General features: G+C 35.7%; 1 protein-coding gene across 9 annotated transcripts in view; it reads right to left on the bottom strand.

Moving 5' to 3' along the window:
• QKI (QKI, KH domain containing RNA binding) overlaps nucleotides 1-22,457 on the bottom strand; it is a 149,364-nt gene that overhangs the window by 99,764 nt on the left and 27,143 nt on the right. For all 9 annotated transcript variants that reach the window (XM_040058510.2, XM_058419869.1, XM_040058505.2 and 6 more), the window contains exon 2: nucleotides 11,488-11,630. In XM_040058510.2, coding sequence (XP_039914444.1) covers nucleotides 11,488-11,630 — 143 coding nt within the window. The remainder of the gene's footprint in view (nucleotides 1-11,487; nucleotides 11,631-22,457) is intronic.

Genomic DNA, 22,457 nt, shown 5'->3' with positions numbered 1-22,457 from the left:
CCGAGACTATCATTTTGTCTCTCAATAAAATTCCAAAATTTTGATTTATCGAATTTGGTTGATTGTATTTATTACATAAAATAATATCCCTCAAAAATATTTTTTCCATGCTACATGTTCTGTTCATGTAAAAACATTAATCTAATTACTGTCGTATGTTGGAAATAATTGGATTTTAAATTGCTTAGAATTATCAACATAAGTGAGAAAGCTGTAAAGATAGCCAAATTAACAATTTCACGGTTTTAAAATGGGAATCTCTGTTATCATTAGAGTCCCATTTGCAATTACTTAAAGGCCCACAGAACAGTTTGGTAGTTCCCTCCTTTAAGTGGTCATAAAAACCTTTAAACAGTAATTGAAAGATTGTTAACAGAAGCTCTCTCAGGAAATCAGATCCGGTGAACAATCTAATAGTAGGCATGCTTAAGCGAGATAGTGAATAATCTGTTTCATCCTATTCACTAAGATGAGCTTTTCAGAACAGTGACAAGACATCAGTTTCAGTAACACCAGGAGATGAGTAAAAATTGTTCAATTCCATGCTCTACTTGGAAATCGTGACACATTTATCTAGAGAATTAACAAGTTGTGCTGTGTGTAAATCGGTCTCCAAAACTTAACCGTAGGATCCAGCAGTGCCCTCTAAGCCTCACAGTTTATATCATTAAACTGGTATTCCAATAACAAAGGATCCTCAGGATATACAGCCCAACAACTGATTTCCATAATAATACCTTTCAATTAGATGTGACTACATATATGACGTTACCCAAGGCACTTAAAGTTGGCAATTTAGCTGTAGACTACTTCCATTTCTCAGTAATTAAGAAGTGAGAAAGATGCATTTAAGCTGGAGCACCACTGCAGACAGTGATACTATAGTGAAAAATACTAGGCAGAGATGGAATTTTTGTACTTAAGGGACATTATTCTCTTTTTTAAATTTACCAGATAAATGCAGTCACTTCTCCTCCTCCCAAAAGGAAAAACTGACTTTGCAGAAACAGGCCTTGAGGTTATATTCAAGTTTATGCAAAGAAGAAGTGCTCAGGAACCACTTTTATTTTATTAGTTACCGAAACTTTAGACAAAGTCCTTCATTCCTTTAAAGCAACAGATTTTAAGCTGAATTATTCGGTCTTTTATAATTCTAAGTTGCAAAAATATACTTATTTGCCACCTTGAAAGACGCGAAGGGAGGAAACACAGAAATTGCACACTTCCAAATCAGAAGACCTCAACACACTACTATATAAATAGCAATTACTATTTTCTCCTCCATAATAGCACTCTTTCATAAGCAAAGTTAAAAATAAAGTAAAGCATCTCACCAAGCAACTAAACCCTATGATAAAGATGCGTAGCATTGTTTAGTGGATAAAGATAGCCTTTACCAATTAGAGCTGTGATGAAAAGTTTCCATATTCAAGCACGGTATTTTGGGAAAAAATGCATTTTATCAAGCTTCTGAAGTGAGTGAGAAAGTAAGGTGTTTAACATTCCTAAACATAAACATGCTTTTCATTCATGTGGCTGATTTTAATTGCTATATTTAGCTGACTAAATTGTAATTTATAATCAGAACCAATATTAGATAATTTTTGCTTTCCTCCTTTAACTTTTACACACATTTGAGAATTGGTAACACAACTGCAATCTCATTCATATACTAGGAACTCTATAGTGCAACAAACAATTTTATGAATTCATAGGGAAAGGTGAATCAGAATTCTTACCTCACTAAAGACAAATCAAATTCTGAAGTACCTATTCCTATCCTTAAATATATTGAAAATACTTCCAGTTTTTCACACGCAGAACTACAAAACCTCACATTCTAAATATGCATCATGCTTAGTCATAGCTTTGTACATAGTTTATACTACTTCATCTTCATTAGGGGTCTATTTACCAAAATAGGTCTAGAATTTCATGCCATGAAAATACTGAAACACATCAGAAAAAGTAATTTTAAACTGCTCCATCAAACAAAAGCAATCCCCCTTCCAAAATTTAGAACAAAGTCAAGTGCGATTATTTAACTGGTAGCATTTCTCATTCTACTACAGACTTTAAGTGATATTCTTCAATCAAGTGTAAAAGAAAGTAAGATCAGAAACTCTCAATGCCTATTTGCTGTTTTACAAGTATTTCTTCTAAAAAAAAAGAAATAATAGATTTATCAGTGTTGACCAATTTGAAGAGAAAAATTGAATTAATAATTCCATTCCCTTTCTGGAAACATTGTTACAAAAAGTCTTCTCAATATATTTACAGCTGCCATAATCAGTAAACTGCAAATTCAAACCTAAATCGGCAGAACAGGTCAGAAACACAGAAGACACCTCAAAGTACAGCCCTCAAAATTTCCTTTGGTGTTTTAAGGTCTAATCTGTCTTGTTTGCTCTAAATTACTTACTTCTGCTAAAACCTCTTAGCAAACCTTAAGCCTACCTTCTAACTCTAAGAAGGCAATACAGAAAAAGACAAATGAGTGAAAACTGGAAATCACCTGAAGCACCTTAAAAAGCCCACCTAGTTGGGAGCATTTAGGGTGTAAACCCGACAACATGAGCACTACAGAGTTATGTGCTTCAGCCAGCATCAAGCACTAAGAGCAGCAGTATTCCAGTCCAGGAATACAGTAACAGTAGCACCTTTGGATATCAAATCATATTGAATCGATTATCCTAAATATCTAAAACTACAGCACTACTGAAAGAGAAGTTAATCAACAATTGCTAAATTCAGGTGTCATTTCTAACTAACTTTTGCCTTTTACTCTGGGATTTTGAAGTAAGGAGATGGGTACTACCACTTCTTAAAAGTTCTGTGATGACCAACATCACTGCAGACACTGCAACAGAAGATACCTCCTATTTATCACAGGAGAAACAGCAGAAGAAAGAGGTCTGTCGAAGCTTTGAGATATACTTCAGGTTTACATGTCACTACCTGTCTGTAGTACCTCTCTCTCTTGTTTTAGCTTGCCCATCAGCTGACTCACACAAAAAAAAGTGAAGCCCTTCGCAAAGACTCAAATTGTCATTGTTTACAATTTTTCCAGCCTTAAGGGCAACATTTGCACTTGTGGAAGAAAAAAACGATATGCAAAATATTATTGTGGCTAGAATAATTTGAAAAAATCAAAGGAGACTGAAGCCCAAGATGCACTATTTGAGTATTTGCATTAAATGACATCAACTTTGCTTTACTTTTAATGCAAGTGACATTCGTTTTTTAAAAAATGGTGATCAAATTGTCAAGTAAAATCAAGTTATAAAATTCGAGCAATTAGGTTAAATATTATGACCCAGACATTAAGATGTTGATTTGAATAATATATTAATTATCGTCAGTACTTAAATACATTAGCAATATAACAACAGGTCATTTCCAGATGGAACAGCAATACAGAGATACCTATTTACTGCACCATTCACACTTTAAGACAACCTGTACTTTCCAGGGAAAAAATATTCTGCTAAACTGCTGTATATTTAAGACAGCTTTAAATTATAATTTAATTGATAATCTTCTCAAAACAAGCTGTCTTTGTATCAGTGTCCGCAGGGCAGAGCTCTGCGTCCTCTGACACCACAGATGACAATGTTTGCAACTAGAACAAACTCGAATATTTGGGTCAGTTCTGAGTGTTTATAAACCACACATCTGGGGGATATTGATCAGGTTTACATCAGTACTCTAAAGAGACAAACCTTATGAAAAAGCATTAATCAACCTCAGGAACTGAAGTGTTGGGTGGATGAATGTACACAATTAGGACAGGTGCATGAGCTTTCCTGAAGAGAGGAAGTGCTATACCATATAATAAGAGACAACTGAGTGCAAATAAGGTGTAAAAAGTAACTGGCTGTTCATCAAGCAGAATTATTTTTCTTGAAGTACCGAGTATATTGGAAAGAAAAAGAATTCACTTAGTTTCACTTGGAATTCACTTAGAGCAGTGCAGGAAATTTCAAAGGGAATCAGAGCCTTCACAGAATTCAGTACTATCTATACACTGCTCTTAAAGAGAAAAGAAACATATAAAAGCTTGGAACTGTGAATTAATATTATGCCAAAGTGACTGAAACTAAACAGTCTCCAACTAGTGTTCTTACTAGCATTAAAAAATAAAGACTAATTTCATAAATTGAGTAGATCCATACTACAATTAATGAATAGCTATTACCTACAGAAACCCAGAATCTCCTATGCAGAGATACCTATTGACATAGCATTTGTGTTTTATTTTAAATCCAACATTCCAGACCAAGGTAAGTAAACAGCAGTTATCAAGCAATGAAACAAAACCTGAAAAAAGGAAGGAAATACCTAAAGGGAAAGTTTATTTCTGAAGCTGGATTTGTGTACAGTCCTCCTCTCAAGAAGACTCATATATAAGACAACCAAGTGACCAACATCAATGAGACATCAGGAACAAAACAACTGTTCTTTTGAAATATGGAACACAATCAGATCCGAAATGAATGCTACAGATGCAGCCTTAGACTGAAAACTTTCCCTTGACAAATGATACACACTTTTAAATGTATTAGTAGCTTCAGAAATAGCATAATCTCAAAACAGCACACCTCTTTAAAAAAACAACCATGCTGTTCAAAAGGCAACATTCTCTTTCCTTCTTCTTTTAATTAATATGCACCTCCACGGTTTGTGGGCAGACTTACTCCAGCAACAAACAATAGACCTTTTACCACTGAGGGCATGCAAATTGATTTTTACCTAAGCATATGACTTAGCTGAGATACAAAGAAAAGCTGGTATTCTGACTGGAACTCGAAACTACATTAAACAGCAATTCTAGATGGTTCTTGGTGCCATCTTATGCCAGCAAAGCACAGAGCAAACACAATTAGCTAAGATTTGCATTTCACTGACCTACCCATATGAAGTTACCAAACTCCTGCTGTCCTCTGACTAGAAAGCATCGAATTACTTTTGCAAGGGCAACTCCATAAAAATCCGACCATAAAGCAGTAACACCTAAACTACAGAGCTGCTAAAAAGGAAGAAATATCTAATGTATGTGTCAAAAGCTGACTGACCACTGCCAGGGGAGGGGGTGAAGACAGCATGGTATTATAAATGCCTGGTTAAGTTTCTGGGGAAAGTACTACAGCTTAGCGCTGTTGTTCTCCTTTTGTAAACTAATCACAAGGGAAAAAACCATAATCCTCAATAAAAGGTTTTTCTCTCTGTATTTCCTCCTTCCTTAAAACACCATGCTTCTCAAATCCCACATTCTTCAGGAGTCTGTTTCCACACTCTAAAGCAGAAGGAAGATCTGTTCCTTACTTTGAGTAACAAAGTACAACTACAAAGCATTCTAAACAGTAATTTGTAAATTCTCCTATTTTAAACACAAGCTCTAACTTACTCTGTTAAGTATTGTTTCAGCACTTAATGTATTTCCATGTTTACTGCAATCCCCAATCTTAATTAAAAGTCCATAGCACATTAATTCACAAAAAACTACCAGCAAGTTCAGCAGGTGTGTCCAAGTGTACCTGACCTCAAAATAGCAAGTAAAAATATCATGCTGAAGCACTTCCTAGTCTCTTTATAAAACCCCTCTTTCCTACAATAAACACTTCAAAGAATAGACTGAAAAAACCCAATGTAAAACAAAATCAGTATGTCACAAATATCTGCCTCACAGCTGACCTTTCATTACTTGTACTTGCACCCAGCTCACCTAGACTGAAGTCTTGCAAGAGCTACTACACAAAGTAAAAGTTCTGAGGAAAAACAGTTCAGCAAAAGCAAGCACAAGCTGACACCAGAGAGCTGTAGTACGTAATCAACTGAAAACATGCACCCAGATATTTCTGTAATCCATGAAAGAAAGAAACATATGCACATAAAGTGTGGAATTCAAAATGGAAGAGTGCATTAAGAAGACACCTCTGATCAAACAGATTGCCCACTGAAAGCCTACTTAGACTAATTTTCTAGACTACCATTTCCCTTTAGCCCTTGTCTTCCCCATGTACACACAGCCCTCTTTGTCCATGGTGAAGAGAGACACCCAAATGTCTAGCACTGGCTGGTAATATCGAATTAGGGGATTCCCACCCTTACAAGTTGGACCTGTACACTAATTAAAAAAGAAAACAATTCCACTGCTTGCTGCAGGGAGTGTCATATACATGCTGGACATGTCACGTATATCAGCATGCATACAAAATTAGGAATTTACCATTATGATGCTAATTTGAAGAAATTACTAAGACAAACATCAACATAAAAACACCGTGTCCTGACAAATATGTTCAACTTTCCTAGCAGTACCAGATACAACTCATTTCTCCTCCCACATTTCCAAATTTACTTTGAAAAATATTAAGAGCAACATTGCCAAGGCAAATGCTACTTACTAAGCTCTTACTTTACTTGTCTTACTTCCACCCTAACTTCCTTTTCTTTTTATTCACACACACAGAAAGACCACAGAACCTGCAAAATTAGTAAGAATAAAATGGGAAGAGCAACATTAACAGATAAATGACAAGGCAATTGCCTAACTTAATTGCACTAAATTCTTGAAGAGTTTAAGAGGGAAAAATAATGCAGATATGGACCAAGTTAATTGGTACTGCTGAGCTGATGCTCAGTCTGCAAGAATACTGTAAGGGACTAAAGGACAGGATTTTTAATTCTAATGTATTCTAGACTATCTTCCATTCTTTTGCCTCCAAGTACAAGCATGCTCTTGAGATGTGACCAGCTTATTTATGAATAAAATTATGACATCTGTCATCCTGCACCAAAAAAATCCCAAAATCAAAAAACCCACCCCAAAAAACCCAAACCTCAAATCCCCCAGACCAGAGTGTTTATCATGGTTCAAAAAATAAAAAAACACTGTCAAAAGGTGATTCAGATGGTCAGTAATGGAAGGGTATGTAATAAAACATTATATAGAAAGGGTAAAAAAACCACTTCATACAGATATTAAGGCATATCTCCATTTTAACAGCACCTAAACAAAGGGGCCCTTTCTCAATCCATTCCCTTACCATGTGCAACCAGAGCACATAAAGCTTCTCATAAATATATAAAGTTCTAAATCAAAGTAATTTTTTTGTTCCCATTACTTCTATTAGAATGTTTTTCCAATGACCCTACTAGGACTGAAAATTAGTAATCAAACTACTTTCATTATTTCATGTACATTTCTAGTTTCATCAGTAGCTGACCATTTTCCAAATCTTCCTTCAGCCCTGCCATTATTCTGTATCCCAAGTTTATGTACAGAGACCAGTTATATTCTCTCTTTCCTTCAAATTGCAAGGGTAAACAAGGCCAAGTCTTTTAGCCTCCCTCCCTGTTTACCACTAGAGAATGAAAAGCTTAAGCAAAAGAATCAGAACAATAAATAAATAAAGATGTTATCATTTTCCTAATCCATATTAGGGATGCTATTAAACTCTGATATTACAAATTGAAAAAGGATTTAAACACTTTGTCAGTAAGTTCCCCATAGTAAAACAAGTCCCCGTGTTCATTGTTGTGTTGTACTAATTAAACAGTTTTAACTAAAATGGTCAGAAAGTACGCACAAGCTGTTTATCACTGCTGGCCTCTGAGCTTCAGTATACTCAAAGGGCAAGCTACTTTAGATGCGATAATTACTGAGTTCTTACATTTTTACTGAGGAGGCACAGAAGAGTTCCAACAGAGAATTTCACATTAATCAGAGATAACAGGGTACTTATTAATAATAAAGCCATGATTATAATAGAAAAAACATTTATTCAGTTCAACATTTGTAGGTACTAATTCCAAAAACTGTTTAAATTGATATCAGGCAGAAAGTTTAGTCTCAGGTCTTTAGGGAAATTCGAGAAAATTAATCATTTATCTGAAGCATAAGAAATGCTAAAAGACTATTAACTATTCACCCACAAACAATAGCTTATCCTCCATTCTTCTGCTTCTTAAGAGCTCAACAATTTTTCTGACATATTTTCTTTTTACATTTTAAGATTCTGATAGAAGTTATTTCTCCATGAATTGGAAATGCATTCAAACTGTAACACAGTCTGTAACACAGAAGTCTTATATGAGAGTACAAACATGAACACTGTAGAGAACTCACTTTTAGCTTAATGGCAAAACATGGACAGTTAATGGAATGTCATTTCTTGGGTGCCCTCTGCACAAGCTCTCTCTCAAGTTTCAGGAGCATATATACCTGGTTCAGAAAAGCTAAGTATCTCAAATCTAATTTTCAATACCAAAATTTCTATAAAGATTAACACCTTTCAAGAGTGCTAGAAGAAAACAATACAAATAGACCCAATTGCATAACAGTAACTTCCTATGGAAAAAAATGTGCCACAAAGGAGACCATCCCAACAGTTACACAATTTATCAGACTGTGACTACATAATGGAAAAACTCTTCTTATTCATACAATACACTAAAGAAAAATAATTCTTCCCTAGCAAGATTTTTGCATATCTTCCACTTACTAGTAGAGAAGTAGAAATTCAGACTCTGCACAGTCAGCATTTAAAAACTCCAGGCTGTTTCAATCAACTTTTCGGCAAGCTGAACCTTCCATCAACTATGGCCTTCAAACAGATATAAGATTAAAAATACTCTCTATGCACTAATATAAAAAAATAATTAGGAGCCTTCACGGGATTTTATGTATTTATTTTAGCTTCCAAGTTTAATTTTATATATTCTTTACTTTGTGTGGATAACCAAAGGGTAGTAAAACAGTAATATCAAAGCGATGCAGGCTATGAAAATTTACTGTTTCATCTTTTGTGTATGTATATACACTTTATATAAAGCGTGTTTGTTTAAACTTATGGTAGATCATTGTTTTTATGCCTCACAAGTAACTGAGAATTCTGTGCCCAAAATGGCACTATAGTACTATATCCAGTATTCACTACAGTCAACTAACCAATATGCTCAAAATTCTAAATCAAAAATATTTACTATAACAAAAGTTTATTAGACCATCCTAACATTTTGCTGATTTTTTTTTTAAATTTCTGTTACTAAAAAATATTATTAAATACACATCAGAAAACCAGTTTCTAGTCACTCTTCTCTAAGCAATTTCAGGTTTATCCAATTTGATATCTTTGTAAATGTATAGAAGATTGTCATTTGGAAGCAAATTGTAGCAATAGAAAGATTCAACTAGATTTTTCTGAGAAATTTATTCTCATAGCCTATACAACATGTCTTTCCTATATCTGGCAACAATTAAAGTAATTGCTGAACAGGAGTAAGAAGTTTTACATACCATTGTGAAAATTCTCACAGGTAACAATTTCTATTTCTCCACACACAAATTTCACCTTTTCTGGTGAAATTAATAATTAAAAGTGATTTTTACACTTTTTTTAAACAAGTTGGAATCACTGTATTTTAGACCTTCTGAATGCTGTGCTAGCCTGAATTCAAAGCAGGTTACTTAATTTCTAACTTGCAGAGAGATTCTACAAATGGCCTACATGCCAAATTACAGCTTTTTATTTTTTTGTAGTGGTATATTCTAGTCGATAAACCAGTATTTGAGGCCGTGCAGACCCCGTTCCAAGTAGCAATGAACAAATACAGCAGCACACAGAGAACACCAGGCTCGGCTCCCGAGTGGAGTTTGTGCTGCCAGGTTCCACCACAGCGGCAGAAGCTTCACATTTTCCAGCGCACACTTCACAACATCTCACAAGAACCAACAACCTTCTTATTCCGGGTCACATGTATACAAATCACAAGCTTCTCCAACTTCTGAACGCCTAAGAGTTTATTAAAATAAATTAGTGACCATTTCAAGGCAAGCAAATAGCTAGCAGTAGCTAGTGAAATCATTACTTTGTCAGGAACAGGAGACAAACTCTTTCCTGCTTATTTATGTTGTATTTGATAATTAACTGCCAATGAAGAGCTAAGCTACTAAACCCCTGATTTCTAGAACAGCAGTTAAAGAGTTAAGGGAAATCTAACACCTTTTTCCTTACCCATAGTCCTCATACAGCAGGCATCAAGTTCTATAAAAACTACAACAAATAACTACGGCAACTCTTCACAAAGAAGACATTGTCAAGTTAGGAAACCAAGATTTCAGTAACTAAGAAACATTTTAAAAAGCCACTAAGCAATATAATTCTAACATATATGGAGGTATTAAGTCCAGAACTACTTACACAGCTTTGTGGCACACCTGGATAGGACTATTCCTCTGAAAAATCTCTAATTCTGAGGAGTATCAAAAGTATTACTGTTTTTGGTGGGGGGACGTGTATACATGTACACATATGTATACAGACACACATATGCTTAATTTGGAAGAAAAACGCAATACAAGGGGAAACAGACGTCCTTAGCGCCAGTGCAAATTCCTTGAACGCTTTTCCCAGTACAGGTATTTTAACCCCAAAGCAAAACAACTACGTGAAAATTTGAAAAGGGAGAAAAGATATTCGTCTAAGTATTCTGTTCTGAAAAACAACTTGCACTAAATGTTCTTAAAGCAGCATGGCATGGTGAAGTTTATTTAGAGGCCTGTATGTTTTAAGCATTGAAATAATAAAACTCCATTTGGAGAGCTTAATCTAATTAAGCATACAAAGAAAAGCCACCAAAATACACAAGTCTATTCCATTTTTCTTGTATTTTCTTCCACCATATATCACTTTAATGTGAAAATACTTTATTTGAACCCTGCACTCCTCTACTGTAACAGAACCTATTCTGTAAATTCTATTAGGGAAGAATAACACAGTTTCTTATTTTGTCGCTGATCAATGAAAATGGTTGGAGCAGTTGGGGTAGATTTTGAAAGGACTGTTTTTCCCAAGAAGTTTTTACAAACATTTCAGACCAGATGAATTCAAAACAGTTCTAGTTAAATCATTCTCCCTCAGAAGGTAAGTGTACAATGGAACTGAACACTCCATGGAGACCACAATATTGACAGACAAGCAAAAAGTTTTGCTTAAGCTGGGTGGGTAAAGGGGAGAGGACAGGACAACCAACCCTGAGATAAAGACACTTCTATAAGCAACAGAACTGGTTACACAGGTATGGGACAAACAGTAATTGAGACTAAGTACAGTCTCCAAAATGTCTCTAAAGGGCTCCTAAGCATGCTGTAAGCTGACTTCTAGAGACACACCAAGAGGAAAAAACACCATCTCTATTTTCCTCCTAAAATTCACTTCACAAGTGTCTCAGGACAGATCATTAGGACAGATGTAAGATCATTAGGATCTTACATCTATGGTTTAGCAATCCATGGTAGTTTGATACTGGACACAAACTTCTTCCACTCACACTCACTGCAAACCAAGCAAAGTGGAACATACACTGATTCCCTAGTATCCAAAGCAACTCAGCCTGATCCAAGGGTAGCATCACATGGAATTTACACTTAAAGACGACCACAAGGATCAAAAAATAATTTAGGGACTAAAAAGATATACTTACATCTGGATATTCTTTTACAGGCACATATAGTTTCTCTTGTAACTGTACAATAGGTCCCACAGCATCTGGTAATTCTGCACTTCTCTTCTCCGTACTACCATTTAATGTGTCGTTATACATGTCTTTCCGTACTCTGCTAATTTCTGTGGGGGGAAAAACGTATATTAGGCATTAAATACAGTAACAGATTATAATCTAACACGACAATCTTCTCATTCTATTATTTCCCAAATCTTAATGTCATTTGCTTCCTCTTCCCATGAACATCAGTAGGTGAAAAATCTGCTCTGGTTTTGGTTTGTTTCCTTCTGTTTTGTTTGGGGGTTTTCAACTGGTTTTGGCTGCTTTGGGGTTTTTTTTAAACTGCAGCACCCATCCTTAAATGTCTTTCATGTCTCTAAATTTGCTGCCTATTCATCCTGTTTATGGAATTCAGCTATTGAAATAAAAATTATGTACATCTCCTCAGAACACTCACAAGATTGCTCACATAATTTAAAAGGTGTATAAAAACAGTTCCTTTAGGTTTCTCTTGATAGTAAAAGCAGCTAAAAAGCAAAAAAAAAGAAAAAAAAAAAAAAAAAAGGAAAAAAAATTAGGAATCTGTACCTAACATAAAAATAACAAAATTCATCTATACAATACTTTTGCTAGTTATGGGATTAACTACAGCACTTGGAAATTAAATGGAAGTTCTTTCAGCAGTGGGAAATAGGACAACTTAATGGTGCAGTTCATGAACACATTCTATGACAACACACTGGTAGATATTGTTCTACTGACTACCCCCAAAGAGATAACAAGAAAACCAAAGTCAAGTGTGGTATCAGAGAGCTGGGCAAGTTCTCTGTGCACTCAGAAGCTTCTATTTCATTTCAAAGTAATGAAAAACCCCTCAACAGCAGCAGGGAATGTCAAGGGTGAACTTCTAAGCAGTGTTTCTACCATTTGCACCTGTTACACCTTGCAGTATTTACTCGGAAGATGTAGTTTAGTAGTTTAAAGAAGGAAGTTAAAAATGGGTAGTTTGATTCAAATCTACATTAGCATCACTAAACAGTAATAGTCTGAGAATTAACACAAAGCTTTCTTTTGTTTAACCAAAAAACCACATTTAACAAGAAGTTACATTTTACTTCTAAATCTGTTAAACATGGCATTTAAATTGCTGCTAAAGGAATCAGAAATTCTGTATTTCGTAACTCATCGAGTCCCAAACAGTGTAAAAATGTTCTCAGTGAGTTTATTGCAGTATCACTGAATAATTACTTAAAATAAATGTATTAACCAAGTCTCAAACCAAAAGCTAACATTTCAGCACGATTATTCCCAAAGCATTAAGACTTACAATAGCATGGGCTGTAAACAAAGCCAGGTATCAGTAATCCCAGTCTTTTACTTAGTTCAAAACCTTCAGAATTAAACATGACACTGCAAACAGTAATCTTGTGTTTTCATCTAAATACAGGAAGCCACACAAAGAAGTCACTTGAAACTCTAGCAGCAGACAAGACATGAATATAACCTCTGTTTCATAATCAGTTTCTTCTCTGGCAAATGATTAATAGCTGAGATTTCACCACCTGAAGAGCTGTGGGGTGGGAGAGAGCAGCAGAAAGGAGACATCTTTGAAATGCATAGTCAAGAAAAAGTTGTTTCTCTGCTGGAAACTGACACAGTCATGTGTACTGTATCATAATTTGGTAGTTAACACCTGTTTACAATGGGGAACACAAATTTTGTCACCATATAATCATAGTTGAAGGAGAAAAATCCTCGTCTCCTACATAGACAACTCTGGCAAGGAGCACAAATTCCTCAGAACCACCAGCAGTGTTTATACTGCCTTCAGCATATAAAGACATTCTTCAGCACATCTCTGAACAAATACTGCTATCTTTTGGCACACTTTGTTCCCTTTTCATTCTCTTCAGATTTTCCATTAATTTACACTGCACTGAAACAAGCTAGGCAGTCTGCAGAAATACTGACACGTAAGTAGCAACATGGTCATTTTTATTTATAGTTAGCAGCTACTGAGTAGCTGCACCAAAATTTTCTTTTTAAAATGTATCTTTCATGCAGAATATAATTACTAACATTGAATATCATAGTCTACACAGGAGAAAACGAACATTTATTTTAATCTTTCCTTTGCAAACAATCCTATGCCACGTTCATGACACTTGAAAGCCAAACATTCAGAACCCACAAAGATAGTATGAGAGCTGCCTTGAGGACTACCCCTCAATTTCACCTTGTGTGAAATCTGAACAACCTATCACCCCTCAAACTTTATATAGAGAATGGAGAAAGACCTCCACCAACTCAGCGGAGTAGAAAACTCCACTACAGCACCAGACACCTGAACTTTAGTTTTCTTTGCATGTGTAAGTTTGTATTTTCTCTCTCTTACATTCAAGCCAGCAGTAATGGTAACAAACATCAGTAAAGGGACAGTCAGCTACAGCAGTCAGCAGTATCACTTGCTTCTCAAGTGCTACAATTTCTTCTGCTTCTTGGCATTTTACCTTCTCTCTTGTCTTAGATACTTTCTCCAGGACCTCAGAAAAATCACTCAGAAGCAACAGATGAAATAAGAGGCACGTATTCCCAACTTTCTTTAACCACTGATCCAGTCCCCAAACTCCGCTTCTGCACAACTTTCCACTTTTCCTTAATTTGACAGAACTGAGGGACTGCTGCTTAAATGATAAAATAATTAGCTCAGATCTCTAGTTCACCCACTGTCTCTCACTCCTAACTATAGATGGAGTACAACCTACCTTCCTTCCTAAGGTGTAAGTGCAGCCGACCACAAGCATTCTCTCAAATGCACAACTGATGAAGTTATCTGCTCGATATGCCTCCTGGGATTTCCAGATTCTGCTGACAATCCTTCTACACATCTGCAAGATTACTTTTTTTTTTTAAATGACTAACACCAGTTTTCTCACATACCTGCCTCTTGTTTAATCACACCCCTGGTGCTTAAACAAGACTCTATACAAAGTATTGAATTTTGATGACACAACCTTTCCCTTTATGGTCCCCATTACACCCAATTCAAGATTCTAGACTCTTGAATATCTTGCAACTTTGCCACTTGCTTTAGGCAGTTATGTGTATTGACAGAATTATGTGGTACTGGATTTTCAGCACCTCCCTGAAGTTTACCATGAGTTATTAAGGTTTCAGAAAGCATCACCAGCAGCATGTTAGAGGAGACAAAAGCACTGCTCTCTCAAGCTCTACCAACTACCTTTTTATTCTGTTATGAAATACATTAAAATACCTAAAAATCTGAGGAGCAACGCTCCTCAGGTAGGAAGGCCAAATCCTTCAAGCACACCTTTTTATTTTTAGCATTGAATTCACATATCTTAAAAAAAAAAAAAAAAAGGAAGTCAAGTAAACAGTCTTATTTAGATTTATTTCACATTTCTTACACACTATCAAGCAGGTCTTCCCTTGCCCAAAAGCTTCTTTGGTATGTCTCTCATGAAATCACACTTTTCAAGTTCATTTGTAAAGCTTTAGCCCCTTCACATTTACAGTTCTTTACAGATTCTTCTCACAGAAAGCCAACAGATTCAAAAATAAAGAAAGCTTTACTTTCAAAGTGAACATCTAAGTACAATTCTAGGTACTTTACCGCTACCCTAACGCTGCAGTGGTAATTGCGTTGTGTAATACTCTAGGGATTTAAAGGAGTGTTAGTAAGGAGAGATACTTAATTATAATAGTAGATATGACTGAAAAAAAAAAAAAAAAAAAAAGGTATACAGCAGCTTCCCTATATCTCCAAAACCTGTGAGTTCTGCCAATGTTTTAATAGGTTTCTGAAAGGATATACTTTGGAAAGTTCCCATCTCTACTACAGGTAAAAACAGAAACTCAAAGGATTTCAAAACTGTAATATTCACCTTTAACAATACCATGGTCTATACATTCGAAGTAGTAAGTTTAGCAGCAAATGACAAATTTGTCTTGCTCACAGCAGGGTAGTGGAGAAATAAATTTAAAAGAAAAGACAAACTGGTTTCAATAACTTCATCTTGTTCCACCTTAATGTGGCATGACCTAGTTAGCCATGGTAGCAATGACATGCATTCTGGTCCACAGAACATTTTTCTTCCTCTGTCCCTGAGACGATACAAGCGACTTAATCTTTTGTTTCCTTTACCTACAGAGCATTATTTTTCAATCTCTCTAATACCTAAGATACGTTTTGAAGCAGGATATACTATTTATACTGCTTATATCTGTCTACAGACATGCACTGTTTTGATTTCTTCATTAAAGTATTCTTCTCCCTTGAAGGCACAAGGAACAGTGTTCATGTGAGTGTTTGTCATCACATTAAACACCATCAAGAAGTTACTCTTTTTCAGTTGCTGTCAATTATTCCTTCAGAGGAAGTAAGACTCTGGACATGTGTTTAAGATTGCTGGGTTGCAACGTAAAATGGGTTTACATAAACCATTCTGCAAGAATATTCAAAGTAGGAAATCACTGAAAAGATTCAAATCCTTCCTGTCCCACCACTCCACAAACCACTTTCATCACCAGTGGCCACAGCTTTACCATTTCTCACCACAAAAGCTTCTTCTAAATTATAAACTTTATCTTTTGGAAGAGTAACAGACTTATTGTTTTTAAATTGATGCATTCCTCACTGAGAATTTGAAGAACTGAAAGAAATCTGATATTCCTGTTTAGCTACATCTGTTTAAACAGAGTTAAACTGATGCCACTTTCAGCTTGCTCCTTTCCTAAGACCATGTTAAGTCATCAATGTATACAGAATTTCATTTTTGAAACTAACACAAGAGCACCATAACGATCATTCATTGTTTTGACAATCCACAGCAAGTGGGAGTGGAACAATCCAATAGTTAAAATCAGCAAGAGGTATAGAATTAATCAAAACACTAATCATCCTCTAACACCAGCAGGGATGCTTCCTTAACCAAATGAAGCACTAGGCTTTCAAAGATTCTCAAGCACAAGCTAGTTTCCATATGAAAAGATAATAAAGTTAGGAGCAAATGTTCAAAGTTAAAAGTTTAAGAGTTATAGTAAGAAAAACACTTATGGTCATATAGCTAAAAATCAACATGGTAATTGGATCTTATTGATGCGTAGAACATCAGTTTCAGTTTTCTACCTTCTCAGATCAAAGACACCAAATTCTTTACATGCAGTCTAATTTAATGTATTTTGACAGGCAAAAATACTTATTATATTTTTTTTTTTCTTACATACTGTGACACTAAACTGAAGCACAAATATCGCTTGCAGTACTTCCACAATAGCTTTTTGCAGAAAGTGAAAAATTCTAATAACTCTCCATCAGAGACCACTTTAGCGACTCCACTCAAATGCATGTGATTAGCATGCACTGCACTGAGGGGGCAAGTGAGGGACTAACTGAAGTACCTCCTCATTCTTTACTACTATGAAGTGTAATTTGTTTTAATGCAACAAGTTAATATTTTTACAAAGTGTTTTTATTGTAGACAACTGCTGCTAGATCATCACTTTAGGCATTTTAGAGTTACCCTAAATTAGAAGACAGAGGTTACAGACACGAATTTAACAGACAAAATCACCACTTCATAGGATTCAAATCCACTCAATATGGATCCATGATTTACGCAGACAGGCAACCAATTCAGTGTTCCATTAAAGCATTACCCATTAATTAGACAACTGCAACTAGAAACCGGTTAGTTTTATAGTGTGTCAAACAGCATCTAAAAATATTGCAAAACATATGAGAAACATAGCTAATAATGGAGATGAAAAAGCAGAAAAAGTAGGAAACTTATATTCTACACTTTCTTAAAATCTCTGAAGACAAGTGAATCATAATCTCTCTTGAAAGTGTTCTGAAGACTAACACAGAGCATGTACTCAAACTACAGCACGTGTAGCGTGCTGAGTTCATCCCCTGCACAAGAAGAATCTTGCTGACACAGCATGTAACAAATTTAAATGAAACTTTTATTGTAAAAGAAATTAAAAGAAAAACCAAAGTGACATCACACTACTAATGCACTAGATCAAAACACGCTTACTCTCAGAAAAAATGAAAAAGTACGTTAGACACCACCCAGAATATGGCACACAAGTCATTCAGGAGTAACATAAAAAAAGTGTTTGCATTTCAAATTTCAGTTCATCTTTTAATGCTTTGGAAAAACTATAGGTTCTTCTCTTTTGCTCCTGGGAGCCCAATCTAGCAGTACACTTTCGATGATTAAACTGCCAGTCTAATGATAAGTGGGCAGCACTTCCAGCAATTTGTCAGTACTCTTGGTGTCAAAATTCAGTCATTTCTTTTTGCAAGAAGAGCCTGCAGAATTCCTCTTGCGAGCAGTTGTAAGGTTTGTATCAAACTGACTTCAAAAACAAATAGAGCATGCTCATCTGTTCTCTTTGTATAAATGTCAACAAAAAGCTTTAAAGTACTTTATTATTGGTGGAACATTGCAACTCATGTGTTTTCTAATCTAGCAGCTTTAGTATGCTTACTTGGCAAAGAAATAGCTGGTTTTATTCATCACAATTTTAACAGTCTTCACTGTTAGCACCAGTGCTGTTTGCTACTACTGCTGATGCAGCAGAAATAGCAATGCTAGCAAAAAACCAAGTAATTTTTAATATTGTGTCACATGGACTTGTACGCCGCATGCATCATCAGTACCCAATCTAAAATGTTAGTAAGCATTTACACTCCCCACCCCTGATTGTTAAAGCAGTGAAATGCCAGAGCATCATGCAAACAAGATTCATAGCATCTTGTCCTTCAGAAACCAGCACAGAATTAAGAAAGACTGAGGACCAAGTGAAGCAAATAAAACAGTCTACCTCTGACAGGTTTTCATATATCAGCAATTTTGGTCTAAAGCATGACACTGAACTTGGACATAATAAACTTGTGAATTTAAAACAGTCATGCATTTGTTTCCACTTACTAAAACTTGCATTTATGTTATTTAACATCATGGTATGTTAGAAAGGCCAGAGCAGGTCTGAAAAAGTCCATCAATCCTGCAGTACAGCTGCCAGTGGCAACCTGCATTTGCTTAAAAATATAATATAAAGAAGATTAAATACAGTCTTCTCATTTTCTTGGTAAGCTCCAAAAGCTGTACAAATGAGATGAAGTTCTTGTATTTGTCTCATCATACCCCGGCACTATGCTCCAAAAACCTAAATATCTTTAACATAAAAATCAGTTTATAAGCTCCCAAGAGGATACTTTAAAGAACTTTTCAGCAGTCTACTTGGCATATTCAACTAACATAATACAGCAACTGTCATACACAATCCATCTACACTCAAATGAGCAGCACTGGAAATGGAAAGTTTCTTGAGGTGAGTAATTAACTGATAGATCAGAGGAAACTGTAAAACTAAAGTCCGTCAGCACAGCACGACTGCTGAAGCAGATTTGGTGGCTCATATTTGCATCAGGCAAAATGCACCTTCTCAAAAATCTACTCTAGCTCCCTTCAGAAGCCCCTAAATACTTACAGAATAATAGAATCAATTAGGTTGGAAAAACTCTCTGAGATCCAGTCTAATCTGTGACCAAACACATCAACATATCAACTAGAGCATAGCATTAAAATCCAAGTCCAGTCTTTCCATAAACTATGTCCTCTTTTCCTGTCTGTGGTTGCCAGGGAGAAGAGGCCAAGTCCCACCCGGCTGCACCCTCCTTTCAGGGAGCTGTAGAGAGTGACAAGGTCTCCCCAAGCCTCCTTTTCTCCAGGTTAAATACCCCCAGCTCCCTCCCTCAGCTGATCCTCCTCTGGAGGACTTCTGCTCTAGACCCTTCACCAGCCCTGCTGCCTTCAGGACTCGCTCCAGCTCCTCAAGTACTTCCTTAGTTATAAGCAGCACAGCTAAACATACACCAAGCTTCTAGAGCTATTCAAAGCTCTTGTTTGTTTTTCTTTCCATAACCAGCAGCATAAACCAAATGTTTGTCAGGTAACTGTAATTATAAACAACTTGAATATCTCAGACGTGAGAGAATCTGCAGTAATGGTACTCTGTGTGAACTACTACTCACCAGAAGGGTTAAAGAAAAGAGCCACCCATTCTATCAGATTTAAACGGTGATACTTGGCACACTTTAAAAACATCAGCTTGACAGTATCAGCTCAGACAGAACTTCTATGGTTTTAGTTCCTCAGGTAGGTATTTTCTGACAAAAAATACATTACCTGAGTTTACTGTCTTTTTTATTTTTTAAATTGATCTTTGTGAGCAATGTAAATTGGCTGGTCTGCAACAGACCCTTCTCTACCCACACACAATCCCATGCTCCTTTCACACCAGAATCAACTGCTGTCTCCTTTCCACAGGTATCTTCTGCATATGAAATAAAGTGTATTTACATTCAACAGCTATGAAGGTATGTAATAAGAAGCTCTCCAGTAAAACCAGAAGAACATTCTGTCAAAATGTACACTGAGCGCTTCAGAACAGAACAGCCTAATATCGGAATCACCTGGACATCAGCACTGCAATCGCACACATTACGCTATTCTGCCAATAAGTGCAAAAAGGGCATAAAAGTAAAGGGCAAGACACTATTTTACAACTTTTAAAACAAACTAAACTAATTTAAACAAATCTGTGGTATAGACCATTCTAAATAATGAGTTTAATGTAACATTAAAATTATACCTGAGTTACCTAAACTTTAGCACTGCTTATTCTTGGAACTGAAAAGTAAAGACTACTAAAGAAACCCCACTTGAAAAACTAAACAGCAGCACCATTTTCCTTCCTGTATTTAAGGGTGCACCTTAAGACTCATCAATTTAAACAGCAACCTCGAGCACATGCAGAGTTATTTTCTCAGTCTTTGGGAACCGTCCACAAAGATCCTCCACAGTCAGCAATTACAAGAAAGTGTTCCACTGGTTAATGTACTCTTTGTCTTTTGTATGAAAGAAGTGAGGGATTTTTTTTTTTTTTTTTTTTACTAGCATGACCACCCCAAAATAATTACCCATTCACTAACACAGTCATGTTATGTGTGCCTTCTCTCTCTTCTACTAATTGTTTTAAGGCCAAAGTAAATTTCATACATTTAAACATACAAAGGCAATATAAAGAAACACAAAATTTGGTCACTTAAAGTATTCCAGGAAATGTTGGGAAGTGAAGGTGCATCATATCCGACTGTTTTCTGTCCATTTTCCAGTTTTGTGTGCATTTCTACGTCACAAAACTGAATCTTCTACAGTTTATGCACTGATCACTCAATACACTGAAAACCACTAGACATCTGGACCATACCCTACATGGTTCATGAGATAAAAGGGAGAAAAAAATTAGTCACTATTACCTGATTAGTTGTGAAGTATGCATTCTTTATTAGAAGAACATATAAGAATTATACTGCTACTGAGATGCTGATAAAAACATTTCATAATCATAAGAACTTGTATTTAGGCACAATAGGTTTTGCGTCTCTGACATCAAAACAAACTGATTGTTGGTTATCAACAGAGAATTTCTCTAATACTGTATGAAACACCAAACTGTGAAAAAGCAAGCATATCTAGAGATAACTGACTTAGTTAATAAAGTGAACATTTCCAATTCTAAGCTGTTAGCATGTCAAAACAAAGCTATAACAGTACTTGTAAGAAATGTCTTCGTCTATGTATTTCTGAAGTACAATTTCAGAAGAGGCCGACCTGACGGCTTTCATCACTTCAACTGGAACTAATCCATCTGAATAGGACTGACTAGTGCCTCTCATTCCCAATTTACTTTTTCTTAGCCAATCAGGTACAACAGTAACACAATCCCACTTTTATACACACTGCTCCCCATCACACAGCATTGTTGTAAATGCTGCCCTACCTAGCTCTGCCAGCATTTTATTCATAAGACTAAGAAAGTAACCACTTTTGGGTTGACAAGTACCAGCGCTGACAAGTTAGCAATCCACAACATTAAATACATTAACTATTTCACTGCTCTGATATAAATTACATTACGAAGATGCATCATGCAACTTCAAATTAACTTTTAAGTATTGGAAGACTTCTCAGAGTCAGTCAGTACATAAACAAGATCTCTACTTAACCAAACACATAACCAATGCCGTAGCTTAAGAAATTTGGCAAGACAGCTGACCAAACTACAACCCTAAATTAAGCATTACCCACCCGTGTTAAAAGATTATACACATCCAACACGCCTGAAAACTCCTGAGTTGGATATAGAATAGCCAAACATTCACTCATGCAGGAAAACACTCCAAAATTTAGTTCTACAGTAAATATTCCATCCAGACACATTAATCCCATTTTTATTACTATTCCATGTTTCAAAATCACTGAAGAATTTTTTAAAAACAGCATGAAAGTTTGTAAGACATATGACGAGTTTACCACAGACAGGCAGCACGAGACTAACATAATAATTATGAGAGTGCTCAAGAAACACAGCAACACTAGGTTGGGTTTCCCATGGAATTCTTTGCATAAAATTTAACTTAAGAAATTTGGTTAAAAATGGCAGGGAAGTCAGAACTAATGACCTTTAAGATCCCTCCAACTAAAGCCTTTCTATAATTATGAAATGGGTACTCCTAGGAAAGCTCTTCAAGGTATAAGCTAAAACAAAGTGACAATAGCTGCACCAAAAGTAGAATTGATTAAAAGAAGGTTGTCAAAACAAGATTAAAAAATCTATTAAGAACAATACATATAATAAAAGGAACAGTTTTTACCTTACTGCAAACTGTAATTTATTACATAAACACAACCAGTGACAAAAATTTATATATGAGAAATATAACCAGTAAAAAAATTTAGTAATGTCATTAAATACTTTAACCAAGATGTTGAAATGAGTTTAAAAATGCTTGTATTTATGCTCGGTAATACATACAGAAAAAAACTATTTAAATACTGTCACTGAGTTCC

Source organism: Hirundo rustica, chromosome 3 (assembly GCF_015227805.2).
Source record: "Hirundo rustica isolate bHirRus1 chromosome 3, bHirRus1.pri.v3, whole genome shotgun sequence".
Taxonomy (NCBI): Eukaryota; Metazoa; Chordata; class Aves; order Passeriformes; family Hirundinidae; genus Hirundo; species Hirundo rustica.
This window is presented reverse-complemented; position numbering and strand designations above follow the sequence as displayed.